This window comes from Gossypium raimondii, chromosome 7, assembly GCF_025698545.1.
Source record: "Gossypium raimondii isolate GPD5lz chromosome 7, ASM2569854v1, whole genome shotgun sequence".
In the NCBI taxonomy this organism is placed as follows: Eukaryota; Viridiplantae; Streptophyta; class Magnoliopsida; order Malvales; family Malvaceae; genus Gossypium; species Gossypium raimondii.
Window position 1 is genome coordinate 16,030,094 of NC_068571.1, and position 22,665 is coordinate 16,052,758.

Consider the following 22,665-nt stretch of genomic DNA (forward strand, 5'->3'; position numbering starts at 1 on the left):
ACCACAAATTCGACGAGGAAAATTTTATTTTTTATTATTATATTTTTATGGTCTACAATTTCTATGAATAATTTCGTAAAAATTTCGTTCAAAAATTTGAACGTTTGGGCACTCAATTTAGCCAAAAGGACTAAATTGTAAAAACTGCAAAAGTTGAGTTCTACATGTTAGAAGTGTCCAATTGTAATAAAATTTTAAATTGGAGGTCTTTAAATGATAATTAGACCATTGTTTAACTTGTTAGACAAAATGGACAAGATATAAGTGAAATAGGATATTTTTAAGTTGGGGGCATTTTGGTCATTTAGTAATTAAAAGAACTAAAAATGCCAAAATAGCCAAAATTTTGTCCATCTTCTCCATGATGAACGAAAATAGCAAGGGGGAAGCCATGGTTAGGGTTTTCAAGCTTCCAAGCTCCATAGTAAGTGATTCCAAGCCCCGTTTTTAATGTTCTTTACGTTTTTAAAGTCCCGGTAGCTTAATTTAGCTTATTCTAGCAATAATTTAACCTAGGGATTATATTTGGAAAAATACCCATAGGTGAAATGTGTTTATTTTGATGTTTTATGGGAGAATATCAAGCTTGAAATTGCGTTATACAATTTTTGCTAAGCGATTTTCAAAGAAAACAAGTGAAACGACACAATCGGTAAAATTATTATTGTTCATAAGTGCATGTTAGAGCAAGAATTTGATGTTTCTATAGAAGGGAAAAATGCTCAGAGTGTTATAAAACATAAGAAAAAGGAATAGAGTTTAATTTCCGAGCCTAGGGGCAAAATCATAATTTTGTGAAACTTTAGGGGCAAAAATGTAATTTTGTCAAAATGTGATTTTTTGAATTGGATTGAATAATGTGAATGTTATATAAGCTAAATATGTTATTATAAATCGAGAAAGATGAGAAATTGACATTGATTGGTAAAAAAATTGAGAAAAAGTGAAAATTCCCGGTTCAACCTTCGAATGAAAGGGATACGAGTGAAGTTGCTAGGTCATGTGTGTAGTACTGTGTGCAGGCTACTACTTGTACCGGGATGATAGGTCGCATGTGTAGTACTATGTGCAGGCTACTATGCGTATCGGATAGCTTCGATCACGTGTGTAGTACTATGTGCAGGCTACTACGTGTATCGGATGAAAATGGTCACATGTGTAGTACTATGTGCAGGCTACTATGTGAACCGGATATCATTTATTATAAGGTGGTTGCTATTTGTTGATTCCACCGTATCTCATTATTATTCAAGTGTTCATCGGAACTTTCTAAGTTTAATTGAGTGATGAATATATATGTGCAATTGAATTGAAGATTGACTTGAAATTGGAAATGAGAAATTGGATTGCTTTGAATATAGTGATAAATTGAATGAATCGTATATGAATTGAAATGAACTATTAGAATGAGATGTGAAAAATTCAATGGAATTGAGATAGTGAAAAAGTGAAATTATGAAAGAATACATTTTACAACAAAACAGTTTGGACAGCAAGAGTTGTGTGACTTTGAAAAATCACCAAAAATGGTAAAAATTGAATTAGAGAGCGAATTAGGTATGCAATGAAAGCTTAGTGAGTCTATTTTTACATAAAAGAAACATAGAAAGTAAAAGAGTTATAGATTATGAGGTATTCGACTTTTAGAGAGGTAGGGTCGGATTGATTTTAGAATCCTTTATTCTGAATTTGGAAAATAATTAAAAATTGTTAAAAATAATTATGAGTTATAATTTATATGCTTAGAATCCTTAATGAGTATATTTTCAAAGGAAATAAATGGAAATATCATTTGAATTCTGTACAATGAGATAATTCATTTTGAGTGAAGAGAGGTCAGAGATCTTGAGCAGTGAAACAGGGGTGAATTTAAAGAATAAATTATACTAATTGGCCAAGTGAAAAATTCTTAAGATTTTATGGTAAGAAGATATGTGAGTCTAGTTTATGGGAAAATTAACGTATCTTAATTTGGAGCTCTTTAGCTCTGGATAAAAATGATTTAGTGACTCTGACTCAAATAGACAGCTTTGAATTTAAATATAAGTGAATAGTGAAATTATGTAATATGCTATTTGAGCATGTTATATACATAAAGGATGTGGGATGGAGAGGAGGATGAGGACAATAAAGTATATGAATGAATTGTGTATAATTGGTTATATGCTTGATTATAATCGATAAACGTTGAAATAGGAGTGATGTTTATATTGGTGCATTACTGGCCATGGTAAGCTCATGAGAGAAAATAAAGTTTCATAACATATGTGTGTGGTATATTTGGCATGAGGTGATGTCATGAGTGACTCATGAATTAACCCATGTTGATAAGTTGATGCATAATTATAGTATTCACATATATACATATTTGTAATATTTTGCTATGTGATTCGGAAAAAGGGTAATAAATAGCATAATGAAAATTCAACCATGGTGCTAGTTTATGTTAAATGAGTGTTTTATGGCATATCTTAAGTAATGGAATGCTATAAATTTTGAGGTTAATTTGCTAGTCAAATAAATGATAAATGAATTGACTGCATATTCGTAATTTTGACATATGCTTGGTATATGAAACGTAATAATATATGCTTGAATAAACTTTAAGTATTTGAATGACATGGATTTGATGGTGATAAGAATCGAATATTGAAATCATGAAGCACAGGTGATGTATTATTGTTGTGTGATAGCTTGGTTCGAGAAATTGATTAGGTAAATGGCAAGTGGAAGCATTTATAGATTTAGAAGAAAATTTGGAATGAACATGAAATTTAGCTCAATTAAATGATTTCATCAATTAAACATTGCGTATACCAGAATGTGTTAGTGAATTACATATTTGTAAATTAACATTTGAAGTTCGGTAAGTGATATATGAAATTAACATGAAAAGATTTATGATTGTTATTAATATTGATTCTAACATAAAGTAGATTCTTCAAGATTGGATTGATTTGACTAATATATTGAGCATATGAATGGGTATGTATTGGGTCTCGATACCCTAATTAGCGACTCGAAGATAATAATTTGAAAGTTTTTAATTTGGATGAAATTTTATAACTCGGTTTAATATTTCTATAAGTGTATTTTTTTCTGGTAATGCCTCGTACCCTATTCCAGTGTTGAATATGGGTAAGAGGTGTTACAATGTGACATCACCAGATTCGGCCCTAATGTTTTGGCCGGGTTTGGGGTGTTACATACCCTTTTTAGATTGGCTGAAAAAGAGGTCCTGCTTGGGACCAAATTAAATGCTTTTCAACTTGTAGTCTATTTGTATTTTAGGTTTGTCCCAATTTAAAATTAAATTTAAATAACTCTTAAAAAATATAAGAATAATAAAATAATCCATTCTCTTTTTTTATTTTTTAAAACAATAAACTTAAAAATTATATAAAATTCTAAGAAATTTTTGAGGAGAAATTTTTGAGGATATATTTGGGTAATTAAAATAAGAATTTTATATAAATTTTTAAGTTTATTTTTTTAAATGGTAAGGGTTTATTTTTGTTATTCTTATATATTTTAAGGGCTATTTAAATTTAATTTTAAAATAGGACAGACCTAACATACAAATAGACCAAAAGTTTAAGAACATTTAATTTGGTGTCGCCATGTTAAGGCGGTGCCCTTCTTTAACAAATCTAAAAATGATAATTGCTTCATCATGTCCCTGAGTGTTTTATATAATCACACTTCAATTTGATACCGCCAATTTATCAAGCGACACCACTAAAATTTTTTTTAGAAAAAGTAATCATTAGTTGATGATGGGGGTTGATGTCGTCGATGTATCTGACAGCACGACAAACACTGTAAAAAATAGATCATTTACGTTTATAATTTTCTTTTAAAATTGATAAGGGTTTAATCATTTTCATAATTAATCAAAAAATTTAGGTATCATTTTCTTCCCTCAATATCACAGCCTTAGGATATAAGTTTGTTTGAATTTTAGATTCTCTTCTATCCTTTTTGGTGAGTTAACTCCTCCAATCATCAAATTTTGATTTATTCTTATTTCCCATCAATATTTTTACAAGTTAGACCTGTAAATGGGTCAGGTTGAGTCAAGGCTCAGTTCTATAAAAACTTTTCAAGTTTAAGCCTATTATTGAGTTGATCTATTCAAAAAGTCCATTTTACTATTCAAAAAATAATAAAATATTAAAAAGTTATATATTTAATTAATTTTTATAATTAAATTTAAATTTAAAAATATTTTTTACTATTTGAATTGAATTCAAGCCGAGCTAGTCCGAAGTGTGAAAATCCTTATCCAAGCTCGGCCAAATTGGACTCAGACTATTGGGACGGACGGGCTACTCGACCCTTAGATAGATCTAGCACAGGTAAATATCTATTTGAAATATAAAAATGAATTATTTAGTATTTTGAAAAATATTTTTAAATTTTGCAGTTTTAAGATTTGGAAATTTTATTAATTTTAACTTTATTTTTTGAATTTTTAAATAATATTTAAAACTTTAATTTTATAATGTTTAACTTTTTTCAATTTTTTATTTTATTTTTTGGATTTTAGAATTTTTTAAAGAAATTTTTGTTTATTATATAGATTTTAAAAATTTAAATTGAATTAATTATATTTGGGCACATGGTATTAACAGAAATAGTTAACACTTTTTTTAGATGGACCAAATTGTTTAAAATCGAAATGAAGTTGTAGAGGTGTTTTATTTTTTTGATGAAATACAATAATAAGACAAAGCCCGAATAACAAACGCGATTAGCGATATTTGAACCCAAGCTATAACCTAAGGCAGTGAACACCTTCGACCATCAAGTTATCATATAAGGTTTAGTTGTAGAGGTGTTTTTAATAAATCTTTTACAAATTATTATGTTTTTATCTAGTTGCCGAGGAATTAGGGGTTTTTGTTATCTAATTGACTCAATAAAATTAATTATTTACGAAAATAACCCAAGTCAAAATTTATGTATGTAAATGACTCGTTTTCCACCGTGACCGCCAATGCCGCCTGACATACCGGCGACATTATCCCCTCATAATTAGCCAATCATCAGCTTTTTAAAAAAATATTTTTTTTGTGTGTGCCATAATTTAATGTTTTATGAAAAATCTCCATTTTGCATATTTGTTATTCTCTTTCCTTTTCCATACTTAATTCTTTATTTTTCATAAAATATTCAATTCCATTTTATATCCCTATTTTACATATATGTTATTTTTTCTTTCACATATTTGACTTTCCTCTTTCGTCTCTTTATCTTCTCCCATATATATTTCTTTCTCATTCTCATCTTATCTAATATTATTTTTGAAACATTATTTCACTCACTAATGGTGACATTCACAAGCCAAAAGACAATATGAAACAAGCATCGGTCACATATTTCCCTTTATTTTTATTTTTTTTCTATTTCAACTGTTTCTTTTCAGGTATTAGAATATATATTTTCTTTCTTTTTTCTTCCTGAATACTCATTAACAGGTATTTTAAAAAATACATACGCATATCGCCTTGACACAATGATAACAGTAAAAAACATTTTAAAAAATCAATAATTAGCTAATGATAAGTGGACGATACTATCAATATATCAAGCTGACATTAATAACCATTATGAAGAATAAATCATTTACGTAAATAATTTTCTACTTGAATCATTTTCATAAATAATTAATTCTTTAACATTGGTAGAAAAAATAGCCGGAATTAGGAGTAATTAAAGTAATTAATTGACACTCGATAGATAACAGCAAGCGACCATTTTTCATTTATGCCTTCGATGTTTGACAGTTGGCTTACGTATCATAAAAAGCGTCCTTTTAGCTAACTTTATTTTTTAGGTAAATTGTACAATTGCCCACTAAATTATAGGTAAAATTTTATTTTGGTGATTTAATTAAAAAAAGTTACAATTTGATCATTGAATTATTCGAAAGTTTTTATTTAAGTCATTAAACTATTTAAAAGTTTTAGTTTAAGTTACCGGACTATTAATTTAGAGAAAAAAAAAGCTCCACCAATGAGCTCCAAGCAATAATTTGATGATCAGTATGGTGGATCAGTACTCATCGGCGAGTAGAAGAACGTACCGTACCTTAAATCCAAATTGATCTGTTGGTCAATGTCAGAGATCGAGGAAAAAAGCTATTTGAGTTTTATTTATAAATTTGTAACGTCCAAAGTTGTTTAATAAAAGAAAAATAGTATAGAAGAAGAGAAAGAAAATTTCGATTAGTGCAGGTAGTATAAACAGAGAAAGCCATATATAGCATCAATTGAACAACCTTTTGAATATTTCAATGATCAAATTGTAACTTTTTTAGTTTAGTGACCAATAGTATAATTTACCCTATTTTGTGGGTACAATCCTTTTGGTTAACTTTACATTAAGATGCGGTATGGTGCTTGCTCACCTCACCCTTTAATCATGTAATTGAGGATTCGATCTTACTCATGGGATGGAGCACATTTATAAAATAATTACTATTACATATGGTCGATATCCTGGTTTTGAAAAAAAAAACGTAAAAGAAAAATTAAGGACATTGTTTGTCCATGATTATGTAATCTTATCCTATCTATCATTGATCTTCACGCTGTTTCCAGGTACTATCATATTTGTATTATTGCTCCTGACTATCCAGCATTAATAGGACCTACCTTGAACCATAGCTCTTATCCTTACTATTGGTCCTGACTATCCAGCATTAATATGGTAAAATATTATAAGATACTTCCCTTGAACCATAGCTCTTATCCTTTCTCCAGGCCATTTTTACTTTCTTTCATCTCCTTCCTCTACAATCTTGTTAGATTGACATAACAATCCGCCTCCGACCTTACCTTCATCTTGTTGTAAGAACTAAAAGCATCCAAACCTATTTAGCAATCCCATAGCAACGACACAATTACACAAAGAGAAAAGGGTAAGCAGGGCAGGCAGCTAAATTACAATCAGTTGTGACCTTCACCGATCTTTCCTCCACATTGGTTCATATGTCTTTTACTTTAACTCCAATTTCATTCTCTATTACCCTACACCAACAAATCAAATCAAAATACCTTTCTTTCATTTATCTCCCCAACTTAATTTTTTGTTTTCTTTTTTAACGTCATTGTTACCGTACATCTCCACTTAATGTAATCTCGCATCCCATTGCATTATTGCATTGCACTGTATCTATCTGTATGTGCCCTCCCTACCTTTTCCTCCTCTTCTGTTGTTTTAGCCTCACATATATTCATTTGTGCAAACCTGCTGCTACACAAACCATACTCATCATCATTGAAAGAGGGCTGCTGCACTGCACCAAATACATTTTCTGTCTCACTCATTCTCATCTATCATATATAAACAAATTAAAAATATGGGTTTCTGGACATTGTTCGAGGTTGCTGCCATGCCTATCTTGCAAGTACTTATAATCAGTTTGTTAGGCGCTTTCCTGGCGACTGATTACTGCAAGCTTTTCCCAGAAGATACGCGCAGATCCTTGAATAAGGTGTTAATTACTTGACTATTTTCATGAATAATCGTTTCTATAGGTGATTAAAGGCTGCATAAGTAGGCTTTTTTCATGCTAATTAGTTAACTTGACTGTAACATCATCATAATATCTTCTTCAGTTCTTAGATTTGTTTATGTTGTGTAATTAAACGCAGCTTGTGTTCGTTGTGTTTACACCCTCGCTCATGTTTGCAAGTCTGGCCAAGACCGTCACTCTCCAAGACATTATTTCATGGTAGGATACTTACGTACATGCATATAGACTTTTTTGACTTGGTTTCAATGTGTTTGATCATCTATCAACTCACAGGTGGTTTATGCCTGTAAACATGGGAATCACCTTTCTAGTGGGAGGAATTGTGGGATGGTTTGTGGTTAAGATACTGAGACCAAAGCCCCATCTGGAAGGTCTTATTATTGCGACATGTTCAGCTGGTAAGGTCGAAACTTGAAAGAGCTTTCAAGGCCCCCTTTCCCCTACATGTGACTAAGTTGTAGTTGAAATTATTTCTAGGGAACGTGGGAAATCTTCTCCTTATACTTGTCCCTGCAGTCTGCAATGAAGATAGAAGCCCATTTGGGAACCGTGATGTTTGCAACTCAGTTGGACTCTCCTATGCATCTTTCTCCATGGCGGTAATTACACGTGGTTATTTCAAGCCTACAGAAGGACTGATTAATCATATTCACATATGCTTTAATTTGGGTAATTAATGCAGCTTGGTGGTTTCTACATATGGACAATCAGTTACCAAATGGTAAAATCTTCAGCAGTGAAATCCAAAGCACTTGAAGCAGCTGAGGAATTCGTTTCAAAAGTAGAAGCCAACAACAACTTGGATGCCACCGCCCAAACTCAGCTTCTGAAAGAAAGAAAAGAGGAAGGTGCTATAACAACAGTTGCAACAAAGGAAGTTGAAGATCCAGAGCAACATGCAGTGGGTAGCCTTGCCTTTTTATACAAATAATTAAGATATAAAGTAAAAAGTAGAGAGGATATAATTAAAAAGAGGTAGCACTACTCATTCATTAACTCTCTCTAGTCTTGACCTTACAAATGATTGTTGTTGCAGAATGTATCACAAGAAAGTAGACCAAAGCAAGAAGGGAAGGGATTGTTGTGGGTTAATGTGGTGGCCTTTCTTCGTCAGATCTTAAAAGAGCTGATGGCGCCGCCGACACTTGGTGCAGTAAGTTTTTATATTGATTTGCCAAAAACCATCACACAAGTTAGTAATTAGTAGGAGGTGGGCATATCTAATAAATAGTTTATGTTTTTGAGGGATAAAATAGTGATTTACATATATTATGTATGAGTAACAGATAGCGGGATTCGTTTTTGGAGCGACGGTGTGGTTGAGAAAGCTTATAATAGGCGAGGGGGCTCCATTACGAGTGATGCAAGACTCAACAAAACTGCTAGGGTACGCCCTCTTCTCTCTTAATAAAATGTGAATAAGAAAGGGTAATTAAGAAAACAAAAAATGTGCATTGCAGAGATGCAACAATCCCTTGTATCACCCTCATAATAGGAGGCAACTTGATAGGAGGATTACGATCGTCCAAAATAAAACCATTGGTAATCGTAGGAGTGGTGTGTGCTCGATACATTATACTGCCGGTTATTGGTATTTGGGTTGTTAAAGCTGCTGCCAAGCTTGGGTTCCTACCCTCCGACCCTTTGTTCAGCTACGTCTTGATGCTTCAGTTTACTGTCCCACCTGCCTCCAATATTGGTCAGTAACCTAAGCCCTTATTTGCATTTGATGATGACATGTTAATAACACAAATTATATATTGCAGGTACCATGACCCAGTTGTTTGATGTGGGTCAAGAGGAGTGTTCAGTTCTCTTCCTGTGGACATACTTGGTTGCAGCTTTTGCACTCACTACTTGGTCAACAATCTTCATGTGGATCTTGACCTGATCAACACTCTTTCATTTCATGTTTCGACATAGCATATATATATATATATATATAATAAGTATAATTAAATGTTATTGGTTACTATTATAAAATATTAGTATAAATTAAAAGTGATCTAATTTAGTTAAAGTTTATTAAAATTTAATTAATAAATAAAGTATAAGTCAAATATGTGTAGATACTCTCGTAACTTATTTTAATTGATGATGAACTGATTAGAAGTTAAGGTTAATGTGCAAAAGTTATATATTAGGGCTATGGTGTCAAAATTATACATAAGTAACTTTTTTGATATCTCATCTTCAGGAAAAGAGAGAGTTATCTTCTTTAAATTACTTGTGTATTAATTTGGAAGATCCAAATCGCAAGACAGGAAGATTTCAAGATATTAATGCATTCGGTATGCTTTTACATTTAATTTTGATCTTGATAATTTAACATAATAAAATCTTAATTTATTAACTTTTATATTAAATTTTCGATTCTAACACCCATTAATACGACCCACAAAACGCATCTCTACAATTTTATTTGTATGATGCATGTTGTGGTACCTCAATTGTAATAATAAATTAAAAGATACAGATAGGTATACATTTTTTTAGTGTTAGGAATAAGGGTGTGTTTGAATGGACAATATTTATATGTGATTAATGTAAAAATAGTGATGGTGGTGAAATTAAATATTATAACATGAGATAAAAAATAAATTAAATACATCACACCGTACAGCCTATCCAAACCCACGTTAAATCACAGTTTATTATGCTTCTGAATAACAAATACTTGGGTTTTTCTTCTTCTTAGTGGAACCCTTGAAACTTAAGCAAGAATGTTTAAAATTTGCATCTGTACTGTCAAATAAAGAAGTAAAAGATGGGGAAAATATTTAAATAAATATATCATGGGAGACACCGATTCCTCGCATAAAATAAATTAACCTTGAAATCATTAATTGCTGTGTTTGGAATTGAAAAGGTGGGTTTAATTAATTAGCAATGAAGGGCGTTTTTTGTTGTAAGTTAGAACCAATAAATAAATAAGAAAGAAGTTTTTAGAATTAATTAATTCCAAAATAAATAAAACTGAATGTCTTTTCTCCTAAGTTAGAATTTAATTGGATCCATGAAATAAAATGTGGTAAACTAGAGGCAATACATATTTACCTTTAGCTATATATATAAACCATGCTCTTTTCGTTTCCTTTTCTTTTCTTTTATAAAATAATTTATTTTTAATTTTGGTCCTTCTAATATACTTAATTTGAGATTTAATTCTTATACTTTATTTTTTAACATAATTTGGTCTTTATATTATTATAATTTTACTAATTAGTTCAAATAGTTAATGTAATAGGCCAAATTCATCCTACCCAAACCAAACCAAAAGAAAAAAAATAGTTAAAAATAATAATAATAATAGTCCATTAGTTAAAAGGGTCTAGTCTATTTACAAACCCAATGACCCAAATCCATCTACTAACCTAACCCTAAAAGCCCAAATATCCATCAGTCGAAAAGCTCAAAACTTAAAAACTTTTCAGAAACCCTAACTCCCCCTAAAAGTCTCCAACTGTCGCTCCCCTCGCCATGTCAGCAGGTTTGCCATTTAAGGCCTGGCACCACCGCCTCGTCCTTGCCCCATGTAGAAGACAGAGAAATGGAAGCAAAAAAGCAGAAAAAGACAAAAGTAATATATTGTAATTCAACTATAAAAAGCCAAAGAAACATTTGTAACTTTTTTCTTTTACGAAGTAATTCAACAGAGAAATACAAAAAAGGAAAAAAACCAAGTTTAAAAGAAGGTAGTTTTTTTTTATATATATTTGCCTTTTTGAATTTAAAAAAAATATAAAAAAATCACAACAAAAGATTCAATTTTTTTTGGGGTTTACCTATTAAAGCGCCGTCGTGGAACTCCCCTTTTCTCCGACTTGAGAAGCTTCGGAACCCTTAGGGTTCCGTCGAGGGCCTCGTTGGAAAAGGGAGAAATTGAAGGGTTTATTGTTCCATAGCCGAACTTTGGCTAGGTTTTTGGGGACTTTAACATCGGATCTGTGTTCCACATGAAAAAGGGGCAAGAAAGGGATTTTTTGGAAATTTTTTGGCCACAAGAGGCGGCAGTCATCGGCGCTGATGACCAGTGGCCATGGCAGATGTGCGGTGACCTTGTGGCCGGAGGAGAAGGGCTTGAGAGAAAAAAAAATTGAAAAGAATTTTTTTAAAGGCTGTTAAAATGAATTTTTTAAGATTTTTTTAAACTTAAATAGGCCCCCCAAAACGACGTTGTTTTGGTCTTGCCTTCAGACTCCCAAAACGACACTGTTTCGAGCACGACCCAAATGGTCCCAGGGTCCGTGTGTTTCGGAGGAAGGGGTTTAATTGCTGCCAAGTCCTTCCGCTTTTAGGCACTACTTAATATGGTCCTAATTTTGATTTTCTTTTCTTTTTAATTTCACCATTTAATTTTAATTTGTTTCCACTGTAGTCCTCAAACTATTGAACCCTTCCAGGAATGACACTATGCTGGGCTAGGGAAAATAACATCCTGGGCCCCTAAACATTTCTATTTTGTTTTAATTTAATCCTTTATTTGTTTTTTTTTGTTTTCTTGCAATTTGGACTTCAAAATTTTTTAAGGTTTCAATTTAGTCCTATTTTTTTAGATTCGGTCCCTTTACTTTTTTATTTAAATTCCAACATGTTTAAAATTTTATTTATTATTTTTCCTTTAAATTATAAAATTTACGCTTTACCCTCAAATTTCTCGATTATTTCCTTTAAGTCTTTTGTTTACTTTTTTTAAAAAAGAAATTGCACTTTAAATTTCATTTAAATTTTAATTAGTCCTCTATTTATTTTATTCAAGATACTTATCTCTTTTAATTCCTGCACTTTTAATCTTTATTATTTATATTTACGCCTTTAAATTGTATAATTTGTTATTTGGTCATTATTTATTATTAATAGCACTAATTAACATTTTTATAACATTAATTATTAGTTATGATATATATTACATTATTTATGTTCCTATGACATCATATAACATACTCATGTATCTCATATAATGTTTTATGATCAAATAAGTCCATAGTATGTCATATTAGAAGCTTCATTTTCATACATTGTATATTTAGCAATTTGAACTAAGGCGGCGTTCTTTAATTATGGGATTCGAGAAATTGTGCCTCTAACTTATGGAGTACGATCATCTCTTTTAATCGAAATAATCAAACATCCCTCTTTTTTTAAAAAAAAAGAATAATTTTTAAAAATATATAAGATTTGAGTAATAATTAAAAAGTGAACGTTCTTATTTTCGAGAATTTGAGATTTTGTGCCCCAACTTGCGGGACATGATTTTTCGCCTTGATCGACCTGAAATGAGAAAACCACCTCATTAAAAATTCAATTTAGATAGAGACTTTTTCAATACCATCAAATAACATTGCGCGAAAGGGATCGCATTTTAAATTCTCTTCAGATTTTCAAATTTTGACGTCAAGACATTAAGTAATCAACTAGGTACCAATTTTGGGCATTATAAGGGTGTTAATCCTTCCTCATACGTAACCGAATCCCGAACCCTTTCCTGGATTTTGTAGACTGAAAATCATTATTTTAGTAAATCTAACAATTTTATTAAAATGACCAAGTTTTGAGGTGGTCCAATCACACCTAATTAAAAAGGATTGGTGGCGACTCCATGTTTTTTTATAATAAAAAGTCGAATTCAATAAAAGGTTTCAACAGCTTGGCGACTTCACTAGGGAGAAATAAAAAAGTCGAGCTGCGAGTTGATTACTTTTTGGTTTTTTGGTTGAAAATTGATAATTCGGTTTAAATTGATGATCCCTTCCTTGCATTTCATCCTTCATGTTTTATTTTGGTGGTAAATAATGTCTTTGTTATCTCGGGTTACATCTTGATCTAATACATCTTTTTTATTGGTTCGAGAGTTTCTCTTTGTATGTTTTCACAGATTGTATGGCATAGTTGTTCCATTTTACCCTTCTTAAGTGGGAATGAGAAGCTATTCCTTTGTGAGGTCTTTACCTCCGTATAGGATAATAGATCACTTACGGGATACATCCATACCTATTTCTTCGTGAGGTCTTCATCTCCGTACAAACATAGGGAAATGTATTCTCCTGAATTGAACTAGGTTCGTATGAGCCTAGAATGGGTAAGGATCGAGGAATCTGTCAGTTCAGATACCTTTACTTTAGAACCAAACCGCATGTAATAAACCCTAAGAGTCAACCATAAGAAGAACCATGTAAAATCTTTAGCGTTTACCCGAATAGATTACAAAGAAAGAATGTTTTGATTGTTATTATTTGCTTCATATTCAAGTTTTATACGAAAGTACTGACTTGTTTCGTTTTGTTTTAGCTGTGGTTGCATTGCATTTTCATCTTAGAGGAAAGGTGTTGATTCGTGTTCAATTGCTAAATATAGAGTTTGTCATGAAAAAAGGGTTTCTTGATAAAGTTGAAGTATTCATTTTAAGTAAAGAAACTTGTTTTCTAGTAAAGTTGTTCTAATGGAATCGAACTAGAATCAATGCCTTTTTGTAGGCATCTTTTCCATTCATTAGCATTAAATTTCATTCCATGCATTAAATTTCATGAAAATCCCTTAATCAATCAAAAAATATGACAGTTACCTTGGAAACTACAAAGAATCTGCCAACTGAATATCGCTACGATACCTGCAGTAAAACTAAAGCCATGGATCAAAGGTTAGATAGACTAGAACAAATGCAGAAGGACGTGCAAGCCTAGTTGCAAGCGCAGTTGCAGGATCAATTAGCTAAGGTGCAATAAGACATGAAGGACCAAATACAGGAGTCCCTAAGAAACATAATAAGCCAGTTGACCTAGTTACTAGCCGGTGGAATTGAAAAAGGGAAGAGTATTGCAATAAACTCTGGGGACGATAACAAAGACCCTACATACCCCCCGGGCTTTACCCCAGTGAACACCCAAGCTCAACCAGAGACATATCTACGGAGAGTACTTGTCACGATAAGACCACAACAATACCATGCTGGCACCTCAGGACCGGTGAATTACCCAATGGGTTCAGGTTCCAACCCCGGAGATAATCCAACCAACCCCATTATTCCAAATTTAGACAACAGAGCGAAAATGGAAAGGCCAAGAGTAGAACTTCCAAAAAAACTGGAAGATCATTACAAGTGGTTGGAAGAAAAATTCAGAGCTATGGAGAGTACCGACTACCTTTGTGGGGTCGATGTAAGGAGTTGAGTTTGGTCCCAGATCTAGTGCTCCCACCAAAATTTAAAACTCCAGAACTTGAAAAATACAATCTAGACAAATTTAAATCGTATTTTGAAATCGTGCATTTGAGATTTATTTATTTAGTTTACTTAGTTTAAAATCTTAGTTTTTAACCATCCTCTTCAAACATAGTATTTTTCTTCACCAAAGTGTTTTAAATAGCATTCATAAATAATTCTTTTCACAGTCCTTGTGGGTACGATAACTCGACATTTACTTGTCACTTTATTACTTGTTGCGATTGTGTACACTTGCATATATCCTTCATTCCATAAGGCGCAACACAACTTCTCGATTGGCGAATATCTTGTCTCGTATTCCGTGAACTTCTTACTGAGGTAATAGATTGTTCTTTCTTTCCTCCCAACTCATTATGTTGGCCTAGTACACATCCCATAGAATTTCCAAAATACTGCCAAGTATAGTATCAGTGGTTTTTCTCGGCTAGGTGGTATTAGCACTGGGGCATTGGACAAATAATGTTTAATTTTGTCGAAGGTCTTCTGGCATTCCTCATCCCATACACCTGGATTATGTTTCTTAAGGAGATGGAATATGATGTCATATTTCTCGGTTAGTTGTGAAATGAACTGGGCAATGTAATTTAATCTCCTAAAGAAACCCCGAACTTCCTTTTGGGTACTCGGCGGTAGTAACTCCTATAAAACCTTGACTTTATCTATGTTAATCTCAATTCCTTTCTCGCTGACCACAAATCTTAATAATTTGCTCAACGTGGCCCTGAAAGTGCATTTTGCTTGATTTAGCTTTAGCTGGAATATTTTTAACCTCAAAAATAGTTTCCTCAAGAATTTCACATGATCTTTCTCAGTTTGGGATTTTGCGATGATATCATCAACAAAAACCTCAATTTATTTGTGCATCATATTATGTAACAAAGTCACTATGGCTCTTTGATATGTTGCTCCTACATTTTTCAGCCCAAATGGCATCACTTTATAACAAAATGTTCCCTACACTGTTACGAATGTGGTCTTCTCCATATCTTCAGGATGCACCTTTATCTGGTTGTATTCGGAGAAACCATCCATGAAAGAGAATAGCGAATGACCTGTCGTGTTGTCTAGTAAAGTATCGATGTAGAGTAACATAAAATTATCCTTTGGGTTGGCCTTGTTTAAATTCCTGTAATCTACATGCATCGTACCTTCCCATCTTTCTTAGGGACGTGGACTATGTGGCTAACCAGTCTGAATATTTGACCACTTGTAGGAAACCAACGTCAAATAATTTTTTGACCTCTTCTTTTATTTTCAACAGTACGTTTAGCCTCATCCTTCGAAGCTTCTACTGATCTGGCTTGCATTCTTCTTTTATGGGAAGCCTGTGTACCACGATATCAGTACTTAGACCATGCATATCTTGATACGACCATGCGAAGACATCTTTGAATTCTTAGAGTAACTTAAAATATCTCGCCTTGTTTTTGCAGTAATGCAAATTCTGATTTTCACCTCTTTCTTTTCTTGTTTATCCTTAAACTCACAATTTCCATCAACTTTTTGTGAGGTAGGATCTGTTTCTCATATTGCTCTATCATCCTTGACAAATCAAGAGACAAGTTACAATCTCGATCATCTTCAAAGTCTTAAGGTTCCTCTAGACACATATACTGCTCAAAAGGAGACCTCAAGTCAGCAATAACATCACTCGTATCATTGATATCTTCCTGTCATAGGAATAAAAGAATACCTAAAGAATAAATTTAAGGATGATTATCTGCGTGGTATGAGTATGAATGAAGGAAATAGTAAAGTGTTTTCCAAATGGGACATAAAAATACATTGTTTTCATTGAAATAAAGATAATGGACATGCGTTTTTCACAAAAGGATCCTTATTGCTCTTAGGCTTAGAGCAATGGGTATGTTCTAAACATTACTCTGAAATAGTCCTAAAAACTACAGGGATCTCTTTCGGAGTCCAATTGTTCAGAATACTTCCGGGGATATAAGGACAAATTCTTGATAGGTTTTCTTCTTCAGCTCCCTCTTCAGAGGAAAATACATCTTTTCCCTCAAAACCCTTGATATTTTCAAAGAATTCCAACTCTTTGTTGTCCATCAGACTTTACACTAGAGCTTTGAATTTGGCGCACTCTTGGATTTCATGACCTTCCGCAGCATGAAACTTGTAGTAGCTCTTCACTCCTTTTGGTCCCTCCTCCGAATCTTAAATGATCAAGTCCACGTTTATCATTTTTTTCCAATCCCATTTTAGAGGGGATTTCACTTCCTCAACATCAATTTTGGTCCTCTTACTCCATTCTAGCCATATTAGGCCCTAAGGGATCATCAAACCTTACCATTCCCTTCTTGATAAACCTCTCGATTAACTTCTTGAAGGCAGTGCATTCTCGATCAAGTGTCCCGTTATCCCTGAGTGGTATTTGTGCTGAGCATTCACATCATACCACTTTGGGAATAGAGGTTGCATGGGCTTTAGGTAAAACGGTGAAACTACATGAGCATTAAATAGATTCTAGTATAATTCTCCATATGTCATCGGGATATGAGTGAATTGGAGTTTTTCTGTGTTCAGCCTTAAATTGGATTCTTGCATCGAAGGGCCCTGATGGTTGGCCGTCATAGTCTGAGGTTGTGTCATTATGACCGGTTTTGAATAGCTCTTATTGTATACGTTTGTAGTGTTTACTTTATTTTCTTTCTTTCTTGGGGCAGACCTTTTAGCATTTTCTCTTCCATATATCTTCCCTCTCCTTATCGCGTTCTCAATAATTTCTTCAGACATAACTATATCTGAGAAGCTTTTAGTAGAACTTCTTAGTATGTGATTGATGAATAGAGCTTTCAGGGTATTGGAAAAAAGACAAACTACCCCCAAAATTGAAGGATCCTATATTTTTTACCATACATTGCAATATTGGAGCAACATATTGTGGTAAGGCACTATGTGACTTAGGTGAAAGTATCAACTTGATGCTAATGTCAATATTTAGGAAGTTGGGGATAGGTGAAGTTAGACTTACTACGATTACACTTCAATTAGCAGATCGATTCTTAGCACATCCAGAAGGAAAAATCGATGACGTATTGGTACGTGTAGATAAATTTATCTTTCCTGTTGACTTTGTGATTCTAGACTTTGAAGCAGACAAAGAGGTGTCAATCATCCTAAGAAGACCATTCTTAGCAACCGGAAGGACCCTTATTGATGTGCAGAAAGGCGAGCTTACTATGCCTGTTCAGGATGACCAGGTAACATTTAACGTTTTTAAGTATTAGCAGATCGATTCTTAGCACATCCAGAAGGAAAAATCGATGACGTATTGGTACGTGTAGATAAATTTATCTTTCCTGTTGACTTTGTGATTCTAGACTTTGAAGCAGACAAAGAGGTGTCAATCATCCTAAGAAGACCATTCTTAGCAACCGGAAGGACCCTTATTGATGTGCAGAAGGGCGAGCTTACTATGTCTGTTCAGGATGACCAGGTAACATTTAACGTTTTTAAGTCCATGTGATTTCCTGACATAATTGATGATTGTTCTGCAGTATCTGATTTAGAGGATTTAATCATGGAGAAGGAACTCAATTACGTTGAGGACCCATTGGAACAAATTTTGACATTAGATCCTTCAAATGATGAAGAGGAGGAAAAATACTTAGCTTTGTTAAAAGCTAATCGAAGGGGATTTAATCCGCAATCCCGCTTTGAATCTTTAGAGTTAGAGAAAAGGGATTATGCCCAACAAAAAGCGTCAATTGAGGAGCCACCTAAATTAGAACTGAAGGTACTTCCCTCACATGTGAAATATGTTTATTTAGGTAACTTTTCTACTCTGCCTGTGATTGTTTCAGCAGATGGAGCATTTGCATCGATTATCGGAAGCTGAACAAGGCAACAAGGAAATATCACTTTCCTTTGTCGTTTTTGGACCAGATGCTGGATAGACTCACAGGGCGAGACTATTACTGTTTTCTCAATGGATACTTGGGTATAATTAGATTACAGTAGCACCGAAAGATTAGCACAAGACATCATTCACCTGCCCGTACGATACATTTGCATTTAGGCACATACCATTTGGTTTATGTAATGCACCTGTTTCATTTCAAAGATGTATGATGTCTATTTTTACTGACATGGTTGAGAAATATTTGGAAGTTTTTATGGATGATTTTTCAGTATTCGGAGATACATATGATGATTGCCTAGCCAATCTAGCCAAGGTACTAAGGCGATGCGAAGAAACAAACCTTGTACTTAACTGGGAAAAGTGTCATTTCATGGTACGAGAAGGTATTGTTCTAGGGCATCGGATAACAAGACATGGAATCGAGGTTGATAAAGCAAAGGTAGATGTTATTGAGAAACTTCCACCTCCAATATCTGTAAAGGGTGTTTGAAGCTTTTTGGGGCACGCTGATTTCTATCGAAGATTCATCAAGGACTTCTCCAAAGTTGCTAAACCCTTATGCAAATTATTGGAGAAGGACATGGCGCTTAAATTTGATGAGGAGTGCTTAAGAGCTTTCAACAATTTGAAGAGTCAGTTAGTCTCGGCACCCATAATAGTGACTTCGCGATTGGAGCTGTCATGGGTCAACGAAGGAACAAAGTTTTTCATCCTATCTACTATGCGAGTCGAACTTTGACAGGAGCTCAACTGAATTACACGGTAACATAAAAAGAGTTACTTGCTATTGTGTTTGCTTTTGACAAGTTTCGATCTTATCTTGTAGGTACCAAAGTGTTGTTTATACGAACCACTCTGCAATTAAGTATTTACTTGCCAAGAAAGATGCTAAGCCGAGACTGATCCGATGGGTACTTCTACTTAAAGAGTTCGATCTAGAAATTCAAGATCAAAAGGGAGTGGAAAACCAAGTAGATGACCACTTGTCTAGATTGGAGCCGCAATAAGGGAACTCTCCTCTTATACCAATTCGAGAGACGTTTCCAGATCTAGGATAGGATTTTGAGCAAGGTTTGCTCCATTTCCTTGCTTCAAATTTTCGAAGTTCATCTCTTCAGTCCTTCTCTGACTTGCTTGTCTTCTTCGCTGTCGAAAAGTTCGTTCAATCTCAGGGTCTGCCGGGAGTAAATCGATGATTAGGTCAATACTCACAAACACCTAAAATAATCACAGAAAAATTAACTAAGTTAAAATTTGAACCGAAAAATAAAACAAAATGCAAAACTAACAACTTCACAAATAATGACTTTTTTAAAACACAATCCTCGACAACGGCGCCAAAAACATGGAACGACGAAAACGTGCTAGTGTACACAATCGCAGCAAGTAATAAAGTGACAAGTAAATGTAAAGTTATCGTACCAACAGAGAATGTGAAAATAATTATTTATGAATGCTATTTAAAACACTTAGGTGAAGAAAAATACTATGTTTGAGGAGGGTGATTAAAAACTAAGATTTTAAACTAAGTAAACTAAATAAATAAATCTCAAATGCATGATTTCAAAATATAATTTTAATCAAGATGACATAATTGTGTTAGATAAATTACATTTCTTAACTTAGAATTATTATACTCATGTTTATATTGTTACAAATAAGTTCACAAGAACTAGGTAATTTGCTAACTTATGAACATATTCACCTACCAAAATCCATTTATCTCTTGACTATATCCCTATGTCAATTCAACCGACTAAACAAATCTTAATAGGCAAATATGTTATTACACATACATACTTATTAAATCGAAATAATCTCTTGTACATATCCCTATGTCAATTCAAACAATTAACTCAATTTAATAAGCACATAAAAGACTATGTGAGGTAACAAAGTATCATTACCTTGAAACAGTTTAATCACAATAATCTTGCAAATGTATCGTCAGATACCGTTGCTAATCTAACCCTCAGCTACCTTAGATGATTAAACATGCACTGATTAAGTACTATGTCCATTAATTACAATTTCAACCCGTTTAAATAATTAATTCATTAGTTACCTAACAATTGTAATGCAAGAATAACTTAGTCATGATTTTACTTAATCATGCATCTTACCGAGGCCTATAACAACATAAACATAATTTTAATAATTTTAACAAACGAAATGCTATCAACCTAAAATGAATTAAATTCTCAAGCTAAATTTATTAACTTAACCATTCCAAAACCATAAATATTCATAGATATGTTCAGCATAACAACAACAAAAATTAAAGAGATAGGGAACAAGAATCAAATCCGATATTTTTCCGTGGCTTGACTAGTTGCTCCGTTCTTCCTTCTCCGTTGTCCTCATCGACCAAGGCTGCTATGAACACTTAATTGCTACTCCAAATTGCTGATGAGTGCCCCCTTCACGAGAGGAGAAATCGGCAAGAGAGTAAGGGAATTTGGAATGGAAAAGAAGAAAGAAAGTGGAGAGAAGAAAGGAAAGATGTGAATGCTTGAGGTGTGTTTTCCAAATGACCAGGCTAAGGGGGTTTTTATAGCTGAGGAGGGTTGATAAAAATAGCTAAAATTATCAGCCAAAGAGCCCTCCCTTGGCCGGCCACACATGTGGCAAGGTTGATAGTTTCAACTTTGCTAATTTAGGCTTGGGGCAAATCTATAAAGCCACCAATTGTGGAGGAGTTTGAATGCAACTTGAACAAGTCTTCAAGGGCCTCTTTGCAAGCTTAAATAATCAGCTAAAAAGCTGATTTGGGTCAGCTCTTGGGATGGTTTTTGGGCTGTCCCTTTCTTGGTCGGTTCAGTTCACTCGGTTCAGTTCAACTGGACCACTTTTTCATAATTAATTAATAATAATTTATTAACCCAAATTAAATTGTATATAAATTAAAATTAATTATATTATGAATTAATACATATAATTTTAGACCGTCTTTGGCTGAAATTTAGTTCACCTCAATACTTCAAATTGCTTTTCGGTTTTGCGCTTCTAGTAGTGTTTGCCGAGCCATTTTTCACCCATTGTGCAAATCTGTCAAAAATAACCAAAATTCATCAAAATTAATTATAAAATTAACTAAAATTCAACATGTTAATATTTTAAGTGCACTTCAATTATTTTGTAAAAACTAATTATTTTTTCGACAAGAATTTTATCAAAACTGTATGATTTTAAGTTAAAAAGGGTATGTAAATATGTGTAAATTTCTGTGTTTCCACCTTAGTCTGGACTACCCGAAGGCTGAGATTGTACATGTTGTACTATACGACTTGGCTCATTTCGAAAATGGACCCTCTAAAGTATATGATGGACTCGACCGCATTGAATGGAAGAATGACTCAATAGTAAATTTTGCTCTCCAAATTTGATATAATATATGTAAACTAGAATGCAGTAAAGGAGAGTGCAATAGCATATTTCCTAGCTAGCAGAGCTTTAGAAGATTACGAGCCTTTGAACTTCGATTTTCCAAATGAAGATCTGATGTATATTGCGACCACTGAAGAAGGTGTTCCAAGAGAACATCCTTGGAAATTGAATTTTGATGGCGCCTCAAACGTTATGGGTAACGGAATTGAGGCAGTCCTGGTATCTCCAGACGAATATTACTATCCTTTCACTAGTAAACTTGATTTTGATTGTACAAATAATATGGCAGAATACGAAGTATGTATCATGGGTATCCGTACAACTATAAACGTAAGATCAAAGTGTTTGAGGTATATAGAGATTCTACACTAGTAATCTATCAACTTAAAGGTGAATGGAAGACGAGAGATCCTAAGTTAATTAATTAACGAAATCTAGTTCTCGAGTTAATTAAGGAGTTTGATGACATCACCTTCTCCTACTTCCCACGAGATAAAAATCAGATGGCTGATGCTTTGGCTACCTTAGCCTCCATGGTCAAAGTGAACAAACAAGAGGATGTAAAACCTATCCAGATAAGCATTTATGAGGCCCCCACTCATTATTACAACATCGAGGAAGAAGAAAAGGATGATA

The 22,665-nt window shown here is 33.3% G+C and overlaps 1 protein-coding gene and 1 long non-coding RNA gene across 2 annotated transcripts; both read left to right on the forward strand.

Moving 5' to 3' along the window:
• The first annotated feature begins 6,789 nt into the window (after positions 1–6,789).
• Positions 6,790–9,660, forward strand: LOC105800703 (protein PIN-LIKES 7). Its single transcript, XM_012631981.2, has 9 exons — positions 6,790–7,501; positions 7,662–7,741; positions 7,817–7,941; positions 8,021–8,142; positions 8,226–8,444; positions 8,580–8,696; positions 8,830–8,930; positions 9,004–9,242; positions 9,310–9,660. The coding sequence occupies exons 1-9, from the start codon at positions 7,367–7,369 to the stop codon at positions 9,432–9,434; spliced, it is 1,263 nt and encodes a 420-aa protein (XP_012487435.1). The 5' UTR covers positions 6,790–7,366; the 3' UTR covers positions 9,435–9,660.
• Positions 9,661–12,484: 2,824 nt separating this feature from the next.
• Positions 12,485–18,491, forward strand: LOC128042376 (uncharacterized). Its single transcript, XR_008197700.1, has 2 exons — positions 12,485–17,980; positions 18,101–18,491. It is a non-coding gene; the product is annotated as an uncharacterized LOC128042376 (long non-coding RNA).
• The last annotated feature ends 4,174 nt before the right edge of the window (positions 18,492–22,665 follow it).